The sequence below is a fragment of the Festucalex cinctus genome, chromosome 3 (genome assembly GCF_051991245.1).
Source record: "Festucalex cinctus isolate MCC-2025b chromosome 3, RoL_Fcin_1.0, whole genome shotgun sequence".
NCBI lineage: Eukaryota > Metazoa > Chordata > Actinopteri > Syngnathiformes > Syngnathidae > Festucalex > Festucalex cinctus.
Window position 1 is genome coordinate 14,316,100 of NC_135413.1, and position 13,514 is coordinate 14,329,613.

Here is a 13,514-nt window from a genome sequence, read left to right on the forward strand (position 1 = left end):
TAATGGATTACAGAGTTGCATTTTATTTTGTGTGTCCTTATGTAGCTGTAACACATATATTGCATTACTCTCCAAGCCTGTTAGTCTTTTTGAGACTGGGCATTATCTTTGAAAATCATATTATATCATGCTCAGAAGCACTAAATGTTGTCACCACTGAATGTAAAGCATTCAGTATTGATTAAAAATATTTGTGAAATTAAATTTTAGGGGGGAAATGCTGGTTTATTTCAATTGGATTAATGGTATTATTTTATACTCGATCCAATGAGTCAATTTGCATAGTGACAGCAGGGAAGCACCTTCTCGGAAGGGTCGCTGGTGGTCCATAGCGCAGTTTGGGAAGCGCCATCCCAGAAGGCCGACCCCTGCAGCCGGCTTGCTGTCTCCGCCTCCGACTCTCAACAACAACCGAGGAGCGACCCTGCCTGCCTCTACCCCGAAGACCGTCTATGTTCAGCTCTGCCCCCTTCTCCCGAACGCCATTACTTCAACTCAACGCGAGCTTCTCCACAAAATGGCAAGATTGTCCTCTTTAACTCGAACGGTGGTAAAGTAGTTCCCGTTCTAAAGTCCACTAGGGGTGAGTTACCCTCGCCGAAGAAGTTTTTCACCCCCAGTTTTTGGCCAGGAAAGATCAAGTCTGGGGGGAAAGGAGCGCGTATGATGTGGATCTGGTATATTCTACTCGGCTCGAGAACAGTTGGTAAGTTTTTGAAAACTTACACGTAACCTAATGTAAGATGCGCGGGTGGCCGCAGGATAGTGAAGAGGAGGGAGCGACGTGGTGTTTTGTATCTCTCCGCCGACAGACAAAAAAAAAAACCTGAAGAACTTTTTATCCCTCTCGAAAGAACGTGTTTTTCCGGCGTGAATAGACCCAAGTGTCGAATATTGTTGAATGATTGTGGTCCCTCCACGTATGAGTGACGAGCGACAAGGCGCATTGTCTGCACGCTTTCATCCTTCCTGTGTGCGATTTACCCCAACGAGGGGAGCCCACTGACAAACTGTTCCCCGGGCGGGCCATGGCAGCCGGGCGCCTGCACAGCTCACGTAGGCGGGCTTACCACGGTTTATAACGGGACACTTGGCACTTGATTTCTCCTTCATTTGTGCTGTTTTCCCACTTGGTAGAGCTGGCAAAAGTTGTACGTGCGGTCCCTATGTAGGAGAATTGCAGTTTCAAAACAAATACTCTAGTAAAATTAAGACTGATCTAACTATATGTTTTATGCTCAACTTGTGCGCAGTGTACAACTATTCCCAGGGTTGCTCGATTATGAAAAACGAAACAATTATTATTTTGGTAATAAGTGAAACACGATTATTCAAATTAATATACTGGTACAAAATAAGAATATAATCTAAAAAAATTAAAACAATATAAAGATAAATGAAATTCTTTGAATCACTAATATGTAAGTTCCTTTCGGCCAAACAAAATTTATAAATATGTTAGCAAAAATGTGTGCAGTGTGTGCAGTGCGGCTTGCGGGGTGCATGCTTTCTAGCTTTGAGAGGGGGCGTGACGGAGTAAATCAAAACAACTCAAAATTAATATTATTGGTGCTGCAGCTATCAAATATTTTGGTATTTTGATATCCTACTGAAAATTCTCTCGAATAATCAAGCATTTGGATAAAACTACATTGTCTTGCATGGTTATAGTTGTCTAGTAGAAAATACGACATGAGGGGGCGTTCACGTGCAGTTTTCTACTCTATGAATTACGATACCACATGAAGGCAACGCAACTGACGTCATAACAACAGTAGCGATTTTTCGGCACACATTTGAGTAAGCTTGGTTTGGTAATAAATGATTACTCGGAACGACAACTTTTGCTGCATTCAAGGAAAGTGGGAAAGTCGGACTTTAACGACATCAAACCAGGAAGTGTGTACAGGAACGCCCCCTTGAACTTGGAAGTTCAACTTGCGAAGTCAGGAAAAAAAAAAAGGACCCGGACTTCACCAACAGACTGTACAATGTGACTCTACAGTGGAGACCCGTTTGGGAACACAGACCGTGAATGGTAAAACACAATTTACTCGAGTAGAAAACTAGATAGCTTTCTTCATTCATAAATAGTCAACATGGCTTCATGTAACACAATGTACGTGACAATATGCTGCTATCTCGATGCATGAAATTATATGGTTAACTACTAAACTGTATGGAATGCTTATGAAATAAGTTAAATACATAAATGAAGCAAAATTGCGAGTAGGCAAGTTTGCTGGAGGTCAAAATGTGTTTTGAGGACCACAAAACCCTTACGAAACGAAAATATATTGCAATATATAGCAAAATATCATGCAATACATTTAGCGATATATTCCCATATATGACATTTAGTATTTATATTTCACTATATATTGCAATATATGCATAGACAATATATGTGTATATATTGATAAATATAAAAAATGTATTGCAGTCCAGACCAAAAGGAGCACTATATTTTTACGTGTAACAGATTGTTACAACAATATACTGTAATATATGTGTATGCGTGTGCGCTCACATATTCCCACTATAAACTGTACAACATTGAGAAAATACAATGAAGACAAAAAAAATTGCATAATGAAATATTTATTTTTGGCCACCTTGAAATATACTTCCATTGTTTTCAACCCTCCACACTGGATCTTGGACGTATGCATGAATACAGACATGGATGTTGTGGCAGATCAATTAGCATACATTTTCTTTAATAAAAAAAAAAAAAAAAAAATCAAATCAAAAATCTGTATTCAACTATGAAATTCCCTTTCATACCAACTACATTTTCAACATTAAACATCTGGTTCTTCTTGGAATATATTTTCTTTTCTATTTGGATCGGTCCATTTTCAATGTTTGTCATAGCCTAGCTGCTCTGTAGCTTTAGCTCGTTTGATAGGATGAGATATAAATAACTACATTTACCAGAGTGCTCAGCGCGAATGACAACCAATCATAGCGCACGCAATGTCTTTGGCGCATGCGCAATGTTAGGCGCGAAGAAACATTTGAACGCGAGACTAGAGTATGCCGAGTAGCTCGCTCCCGGCGACGGTAAAAGAATTGCCCGGAGCAGAAAATGTCAAAATATAGGTTCGGACTTCGCCCTCGTTATCAACTGGATAATTTATTTTGACCCAGTTGCCATTACAAACACGACGTATCTTGTTCAATGTCGCACAACTAACAGCAAGAAGCCTGCTAATGGATGGCCCGTCGAAGATGCTGTTGTTCTTCAGTTAGCAGGTGAGTCGCTCTTCTCAAGCACAATTTATCACTTTTCTCCTTCAAGTTAGCGTTGCCTTATTTAAAAAAACAAAACAAAACAAAAAACGCCAAAATGTTTGTTCTGTTTAGTTTAGCATACGTGTATCCTTGTTTGACTATTTTAATCATTTATTCTGTAATATTTTTTCCAATTACATTGGTGTTAACATTGACATTAAATTTGTATTTGTTAATTAATATAGAAAAAGAGGCTACACTGAGAGCTGCTGTCTAGCCAGGAAAACGACGTCCTCATCAGTGATCTGCAGAGCCAGATCAAGGCTTTATGTAAAGAAAATTCAAAACTGTGAAGCATGGTAGTTAAAGGCGAGTATTGAGCATTATGTAATTCATTATTATTGTACATCATATGGTATTTAGACAACTATAGCCTGAGGCTGATTCTTAATGTGCTATCTACATCTAAAAAGCAGTCGCCCATTATTGGCATGTGTAGTCAGATAGGTAGGACCACTGTGGATAAAAGGATGAACGAGCATGATAAACTGTGCATGGAGTCGGTGTCTACTCTAAATTACTCCAGTTATAATTATTTGATATGTCAACTGATGTGTGGCTTCGTGGACAAAGTTATTGACTGTCTGTATAATCTTGTACTTTAAAAAAAAAAATAGAAATTCCTGCTCTGTTGGTGGAGGTGAAAAAGCTAGTTTCCCACAACACCGCGACCAACGAAAATGTTGACAACCGCCCCACCAAAGATGCTGTTGGACCAGATGCTGAGAGTGACTATCTCGGCGAAACATCACTTTGCATACTTCGCGGACCCACACAAGTAAGTACTGGTATTTGAATTTCTAACATTAGAACTTATAGCATTATTGCTTGTGGTGTTTTTCTAATTCAATTGAATTTTTATTTTACTTTTGTCTATGCCAGGTGAAAATTGGCAAAGATGATGTCACTATCTCAGCACATTGTTGGGAGAGTGCAAGAGCTTGTACCACCCCCAATGGTATGGCGCGGGTGCTGCTGATGGGTCTCTTTGATGTAGAAGTCCTCCTCAAGTCGAACCTGAAAGGAGGGCGCAGCAAGTTGGATCCCAATTCAGAGCGTCGACAGGCTTTCGACCCAAGGAAGCTTCAAGCTTTGAAAGGTAAGAATTTGTCAGAGGTAGTTTTGAGGGCACCTCTGAGAGTGTGGACTTTTTTTCTTTTTTTTTTACATTTACAGTGAACCAGAGCAGGACGTATGGGTCAAACTCTGTCTGCGAGGGCCGGAGTCCTGCAGGTTTTGGATGTTTCCCTTCTCTAACACAGATGGTATATGATTAGCTCATCAGCAAGCTCCTGTTGATTGGAATCAGTTTGTGTTGCAAGAGGGAAACCTCCAAAACCTGCAGGACACCGGCCCTCGAGGACCGAGTTTGCCCATCCATGTTGAAGTAGTGGGGGCAGAGCACTGATTTGTATATATGACTGGATAGCCGATAAGCCACGACTTTTGTAGCCACAAGGCTAACATATTGCTCCTCTCTAGGAATGTTTCTCAGCATATGATCCTATACATTTACAGAATCAAAATTGAAGAACATTTGAGACCGTACTTGTAGGGGTGTTAACAAAAAAAATCGAATCGATTCAATAGGCAGCCGAATCGATTTTTTAACATCCATTTTTGATGGAAAAATATTCAACAAAACGTCTAACTTTCACACCTTTAGCATGGAAGAATGTTATATTAATGGAACATTAAGCCTTAATATTTTATTTCAATGCTGTTCAAACATGAAAAATGTTACAACCTGTTTGTTAAATACAGTGGCTCACAGTTATAAGACTGAAATCTTTCAGTGTACAAGTTTACTGAATGGTATTTTCTAAATTTGAGTAAAAAAATCGCAACAATCGACTTGCAAATTCATATCGGGATTAATCGGTATCGAATCGAATCGTGACCTATGGATCGAATCGTCAGGTACTAGGCAAGTCACACCCCCAGTACTTAGTAGAAAGAGCCTGACTTGTGATTTGAATTTGTTAAATATAAACGAGGACTTAAGACATTTTACAACTTGCCTTAAGTAAATGTACAATTGATATGCTTAATGATGTTTACAGAAGGAAACTTGTATATTTTTTATTTAAGAATTATACCTGTAATTCAACAAAAGATTCCTCTGCCAAATCTAATATTGGGGTCTAAGGAACTGAGCAATAAAAGAAAAAGGGGTCTTCAAAGCAGCATATACCATCCACTTGTTAAAAAATAGTGACCATCCCGCCAACCTCTACCCTACGAGCTGTGTATGTCTAATCTGTGCATATACGTACAGTTTATACAGTTGTCTGCTCACGAGATGGGAGGAGTAAGATGGCAGTCTTTGTCTTCAACTGCTTGCGCGGGCATGTATGGGCTATCAGCTATCCAGTAATATACACAGACAGTGGGGCAGACGGACAGAAAACAGAAGGACATGGGTGGGTAATCACAGTGTTGTTCTGTTTAACAGATGCTGTTGTCCAGCAGTTTCCCGGGGCCAAAGAAGCTGATGTGAGAAAGTCCATCAATAATCGAATCTGTGAGCTAAGACATCAGGTGAAGCGGAAATTGTAAGCTTTATAAGTATTTTCAACTTGTGTATTGCACTATTATAGGATAATAAATAATAATAATAAATAAATTTGTTTGTACTTATACAAGATTGCACTTTCAAGAATTTGCACTGTTTAATGCTGTTCCTGTGAACAAAGTACATGTCTGCCTCAAAATCCTGTAGTTTTTTTTTGCTTTTCTTTTAAAAGGAAATAAAGGTGAATTTTGATAAATGCCTATTAGTCTGTGTTAATGATTTGCCCATATACTGTTTGTTACACATTTCTATATAATTACACACCTATTCTATAATGTAATAAATATATTAATGCACATATTTTTACATATTTATGGTACTACATTCTACCATATATTTTCTCATATATTTTTACATATATGTTCATATATTTCTCCATATATGTAAAATACATTGACACATACATTGAAAATATATGCAACACTATATCTTTACATATATTACCAATACATTTTCCTGTATAAATTACAAGGCATGACTGGATATTTATGAATATATAATTAAATATATTTTGGAATATATAAACAAATATATTATATCTTATACTCAATATATTGTGATATATGGAAAGCGGCAATTTTTTGGATATTTTGCAATATATTACAATATATTACATGAAGATATAATATCTTGTGTAATATATTAGCACTAATATAAAATTCCATATATTTACAATATATAATATATTGTTGTATATACTGGGAAATAATATATTTGAATATGTTGCAATATATTTCAAATAATATATTGGTAAATATATTTTCGTTTCGTAAGGGAAGAAAGAAAGAAAAAAAAAAGATCACTAACCACCATTTTGTTTGTTTACTTTCACCTCGTACGCTTTCAGGTCGGAACTTCGAAAAGCCAACCAAGCCACCTGAACTGCTTTATCCTGACGTGGGTCGCGGGTGTCTACGGGCTGTAGTCATTTTCGCCTACTGCATTAAACTGCCTTTGAAAAGTAATCCGATGGGGGGCACTTTAGCATTGCTAGCTTGTGCAGCTAGCTTCTGCTAGCTGGCAGCCGCCGCTAAACAATGGCAACAGGTGCCGTACAATACAATGTCAGTGTAATTATGTCTTAACTGGCGATTGAACATGATTTCAGCACGAAGTTGTGTTGACGTCTGTCCCAACAGTTTGTGACAGCAATATAGATGCCCAAACTCTGAATAGACGAGTAACATCAGCCCTGGCTTACGCCGTGAACCGCTGCCGGGTACAACTTGAAAGTAAAAGTGTTTCAAGGCATTGACCTCTTTATATTACTTGGTAAGGTAAAGTTTATTTTGAAGTTGGCTTTCTCACCGCGTTGGCTGTCATGCATACTGCCGTTGGCTTGACTACAATTTCCTAAGCGGGTATCTGAGGCAGAAATGTTGAGAACTGGATTCAGTCCTAGTATTAATAATCTTTTCTATTTTTATTTATTTTTTGCTATTATGCCGATTTTGTAATCGTGAAGTGTAATAATCTAAATCTATTAGAATTTCGATTAACGGCACAGCCCAAAAATATTACTACACATTTATAAGTTTTTTATACATACACAAAATCGGTAGTAAACAAAGGTTTGTGTGTTCTCGATACAATACTCTTGTTGTAACCATTTCCTACCTAGGCAGTTAGTCCTTACATATTCCTTGTGTCAAACTCGCTTATCTTCTCTTTACTATACCGCTGTGTACTTAAATAATTTAAACATCCTCTATCTGGGAGTTGATCTGCAGCAGCCGCACATCACTGCATCTGTGAAACCGCAAAAGAAGTAAGAAGATAGGAGGAATGCTTTGAGCAGTAAAAAGCAGGAGGAAATATTTACTGATAAAGAATGGCAAATCAAAGATAAAATATCAATCTTTTATTTGCCTGATATAAAACTGTATTTTTGCTTATGAAATATGCCTCTGCTTAGATACAGTTTACTGAACCTCTGTAAATGTAGTAACCACTAAAGCAAGCAACTCACGCTGATTTTCAGTACGTTAGCACAAAATAAGCCAAACAAACCATGTTTGTTTTTTTGTTTTTTTTACTTTGTAAGGACTAGTACAATCTAGAAAGATGTTATGGCACTCGTGTCAATGAGTTGGAGCTTCTTTTATTCTTACTACAGCACATTAGCTCCAGTTTGCTCTACTTAAATGCTTTGGTTTCTGCACTTTATCGCCGTTAAACGTGCACTCTATGAGAGAAGAAGGACATTGTATTTGTCCCTTGTGCTGTTTTTGTTGCTCAGGCAGAGTGACAGCTGGCCAGCCTACTCTCCCCATCATCAGCAGTCATTTGCTATTTTGTTGTATGTCTCATAGACACCAAGGCAGGCACTTAAGCTGTTGACAGTCTATTTTAGACTGATATTTGGGCAATGCATCCAGTGTCCTACTACTCGAGCAGTACATTAAACAAGAGTTTCCTAAAATTTAATAAATAGAGAATGTCGGCTTGGGTCATATGGTCTTAAAGTCCCTGATATAACCCCCCGCCCCCCCACACACACACACACACACACACAACAACAAACACGCACACACACTAACATACAAAAATATTTGATTTCTTATATTAACAGGAAAAAGGCAAGGCACCTTTTTAAACAGTACATCATACACAAGATAACTCAATGCACTTTTTACATAATTCAAAGTACTGAATTATTTAGTAAGTATCTATGAACAAAAGAACTTAAGATATTTATCATATATATATATATATATATATGTATATATGTATATATATATACATATATACATATATATATATATATATATATATATATATATATATGTGTGTGTAGAGAGAGAGAGAGAGAGAGAGAGAGAGAGAGAGAGAGAGAGAGAGAGATAGATAGGTTTTTTTTTTCCTTTTAATGTTTTAAAAGACCTCAATCATAGATAGGGGGAGGGGGGGTTTAGAATCACTGCTTTATAGTGCATTTCATACACAATGTCACTCAATACAAAGTCAGAGTTTTAATTGCAAAAAAAAAAAAGAAAGGAAAAATAGCTTACAAAAATGACTAAAGAGCATCCTGTGCAAGAGTAAGGTTTTCAAAAACATGATTATAAAAATACTGAAAGATCTTAAACAGTGACGTGACTCGTGTTCGGCACGATACGAGGTGCATTCAAAGACCGCTTGCACACTACATTTTTATGACATTTGAAAGGCAGAAAGAATTCCAACAATGCATTAAATGTCAATAACAAAAATATCTAAACAATTTGTGCTTTCTAACAGTCTATAAAGTGATATTTATCAAGAAGAATGATGGGGTGAAATGAAATCACTGAAAAGCAATGATGCATCTGGTCAGGCTTTCATCCTCCATTCTGCTAGTTTTCCCAGTAGTGGTTGAGACGTCAAACTTTAAATATTCAGGCTTAAATTAGAAACAACATCTTTTCATGCTCAAAGTCCTGGATATCTACAAAATATTGTTTGTTTTTCATCAATTCTTCTAATGTATTGTAAAATATTTTCAAATTGACGTTTTAATTGTATCAAAGTAGATAGTTTTGATCATACCTCAGAGTCAAAAGTCAAGGGAGCTGATCTTGTCTATTGCCAATATATCTGTTTGAGCTCATGTGATTGATCAAATGTCAAAGTGAAACTTTTAGTGGACAGCATACAACAGAAAAATAATGCATTGCGGTTGATTGCCTAATTGAGTTTAATGTAGTGTATACCTGCCCTTGACCATAAGTCAGCTGGGATAGGCTCCAGCCAGCTTCCCTGCCACCCTGCTCACAGTGCTCAGGTTAAGTGGCAGAGATGATGGATGCCACACTTTTTTTTTTTTTAAATATATATATTTTTATTACATTTTCTTGAAAACTTCTTGGGTGGCGGCGAGTTTACTTGGGTGGCCCAACCAAGTATTAACATGGTGTGGTGTTGTTATGGTTTAGTGGCCTCATGCATAATTTATCATGATCATGCTTTTACAGTCACTGGTTTGCAAGCCTAGGCTTAGAGGGCACGTTAAGTGTTGATAGTGCAAACATATACTATAAATTGCAGGAACAACTTACATACAGCAGATTTTGTCTAATTATAGTAACGTAACCTGATGGAAAGTGCCTACTAATTCCTTGCACATTAATTTCTTCTTACTGAGAAGTTTTTAGGAAACTAACAACGATTGTAATAATAATACAAATATAGCATCAGGGTCGGGCCAAGTTCATCAATGAGGTTGGTGGGTCGGCCCGAAAAAAAAAAAAAAAAAAAAAAAAAATGGTCGTCAAATGACTTCTGGTGCTCATTTGAGAAACACACGTAATTTTTTTTGTACATCCCTGATTATATTTATTATTGGTGATGTATTTGATATATTTAATATTTTGATGTCTAAATGCATACATTTCTAAATTCTTGACCAACATGTCTGCACAGCCTGTGATAGGGTCAAAAATCAGTCAAGCAGGTAAACATCACATTTCACCGTCATAGGGTTCTCATCCGCACCATGTCCCCTGATCCGTTTTGGGTCAGGAGCTCATCTGCCCTGAAGGAACAGCACATCAACTTATTATGAGGGATTATGATAGATTCCTCCTTCACTGACCTCTGCAGGCACTCACAGATTTTTCTCTGCACCTGCACACACTCACATGTACATGTTTATTGAAATGTGCAAGTCAAGACATGAATATACCGAACAGTCTTTATAATTATACATATTTAAGACTTTACACAGGGTCAAATGTGCATATGAAAATACACCATGCACTACTTTTCAAATTTGTTGCATTTTCTAATTGTAGCAGAGCTCAAGACTGCAATCAAAATGGTCACATGCGTGACTTTTTCGTTGCCGTGTGTGAGTAAGAATTTCATCTGGTCGTGTTCGTTTGACTGCATGCATTCTAATGCTACCTCCAACTTGGCATGGGCCTATATCAGATTCTGACGGTGTGATAACCGTAAGCAAAAATATCACAGTGTCAACGGTATTGAAATTACAGCTTTTTTTTCAAAAGAAGAAAATATAGAATACAGCATGTGTTACAATGTGTTACAATAACCAACATTTTCCATGCTAAGTGAAAAATAATAAATATAGAAATAAAAATAGTAACCAACGCTGTACCTTAAGTGACCAAAACCCGTAGTTCAACAATAGGGTGTGGACAGGAAAATTAATTCATTTTGAGAAGGCACATTAATTTAAACCTCACATTTTTGCCAGTGAATCTCAATGGATTCATGTAGAAATATCATTTTCTGTGACCTCATAGCTCTGACTGTCATTACCAGAAGAACAAATTCACCACCTACTACTCTCATGACATTTCTCAGCCTATTTAATGTCTTTGCTTGTCATGTCACTTCTGTTTCTGAGTTGGCCTTTTACAGCGAGCACATAGAAGGTAATTTTAAGGGAATGGCCTTTTAGTTACAACAGCATCTGCCAGACAACTCTGTTTAAACACTCTATTCTCTGCCTTTTTAAACCAAGCCCATCATTTGGTTGCTTCAAGGTCTCACATTATTCAACTTTTCCACAAACTAAAATAGTTCCCAAATGTGTAAAAGACATGACTGTGACATGCACTTGTCAGAATTGACTTTGGATCGAATATTTTTGCTGTTCGTGAATCAGTGTGGGGGGGGAACTGTTCAAAACAGCCTGTTTTAGGGGCGTGTCACTTTTATGTAAATAGCTACACAAGGCCACGCCTATGGCATACCCTTCTCTCTTGAAGGGGCTGTGATTTCGGCTCCATGTGCTAATGTGAATGGAAACGGACTAGGTCATGGCGAGCAGAAGCAGCGGGGTACAACCGTACCAAGTTGAGCCAGACAGACATGTCTTTTACACATTTGAGAGCGATTTTAAAATGTGGAAAAGTGGCATAACGTATTATTGTAAGAAAAAGCAGAATGTTACTACACATACTATGTTGTAGCGTTAGTTTGTGATTGTTTAGGCAGTAGTTGTTTTGGCATAATCGGCATTGTCCTGCGAGTGTTATTTTGCCGTGAATGTTTCTTATTTGCCGTGAATGCTTGTAAACATTTACAAGCGGTAATGAATAACACAAATGTGCACATTTAGGTCACTGTGCGGTCGCAAGGTGCAAGCCGTCTCGTCGAGACCACTTAGCGGCCAGTTAGCATCACAAAGTCACGTCAACTCGGTGGCCAGTCACGACAAAAATAACCACCGCGGATTGTATCTTGGCAAACCAATATGCGACCGCTTTATCATATCTCTTGTAACCAAACAACCTCCACACGACAAATGAAGCTTCCACTTCAGGCACTAAAAATACACTACTAATATGGTTGAAAGTATGATATGGCACATCACTAATTGATAGGATAGGAAAGAAGGCTAAATCAAAATAAAATGTTAAACTTAGATCTTTAGCGCTTGCAGTCGTGTCACACACCTTTGGGACCGATCCATTATGTTTAAACGAGTTGCAAATACAGCTCTGAACAAGCTTTCATTAACAAAACAGTCCTTCAAGAAATGTACACATCCTTCCAAAATAAAATTAGGCTAATCCACTAAGACAGTGGATTCAAAGACCCGGACGACGGAAGTAGAAAAGCACTGGGATGCTCATTTGTGTACTGTGCAACCAGAAACACAGTAAGCTTACTAATCACTGTTTCCCCATTGTTCTCCAGCGAGTGTATGCAAGCAAAAAAAAAAAAAAAAAAAAAAAAAAGAGCAGCCAGCTTCTCGAATTTCTGTGGGTTTGACAAACCTTTACCAGAGGCGGTGCCATTAACCCATGGCTGGGTCGAGTTCACTTCCGTGTCTTGTTGACGTCACCAAGTCACGGAAGTTTGGTTTGGTTTATTGGTTTTGAACATATAAACACATTACTAGTGTTAAAAAAAAAAAAACACAAGTTGAAAATAAAATAAAAAAAATAAAGGAAGAAAGGGGGGAAAAAACAATAAATGCCATAATTTACATGTTCAAGGTGTAGGAAGAAGTACACGTACTTATATAGTCCTACTCCCTATTATGATTATGTCATAATTATATACTAACAAGTTGTTCCTATTCATAAGTTTAATCTGCCCCTTTGAAGTACACATTTTAGAGAGGAGGAGAAAGCTAAAGAAGTCGCGGACAGACATTTCATACCTGGTTGGATTGTAGACAGGCCGGGGTTGCATATTATTGATAGAAAACCACACTAAAGTGCATTTTCAAACTATGGGACTTTTAAGCCCTGACAAATGAATGAACGAATGAATTCTAAAGAAAATGCACACTATCGTCATAGTCTCTCTGTTGCAGAATGCACATTCTTTTTTTCTTTTTTACTGCTGGATTTTGCTATCTGGGTGCTGATCCTTCTTCCCCCCCCCCCAATCTCGCTTGCTTTGCTCTCGGGTTCAGTAGATGTAGCTACATACAGTAATTTCATGTGATTTCCAACTTCTGTAATGACTCTTTGACCCGACTACACAACTGGGAGTTAATTATTTGCTAATTTGTAGGCTAGAAGACAGACAATGGTGGTATATTTTGCCTTATTTAATGTACCACTTTTAATGAGCAAAGGGTTTTCTTCTTTCTCCCTCTTAACATATATTTCTCTGATGATTCATCCTGTATTTGATAAGCACAAAAGAATTAAAGAGGAGTTTCAGTTCAGTTCAAGTC

General features: G+C 37.6%; 1 protein-coding gene across 2 annotated transcripts in view; it reads left to right on the forward strand.

Moving 5' to 3' along the window:
* The first annotated feature begins 337 nt into the window (after nt 1-337).
* ldlrad3 (low density lipoprotein receptor class A domain containing 3) overlaps nt 338-13,514 on the forward strand; it is a 75,562-nt gene continuing 62,385 nt past the window's right edge. Inside the window, exon 1 of one of the 2 annotated variants that reach the window (XM_077515967.1) lies at nt 338-706. In XM_077515967.1, coding sequence (XP_077372093.1) covers nt 664-706 — 43 coding nt within the window. In that variant the 5' untranslated portion in view covers nt 338-663. Of the gene's footprint in view, nt 707-1,811; nt 2,039-13,514 lie in introns of those variants that run through there. The other variant, XM_077515968.1, reaches the window with a different exon arrangement.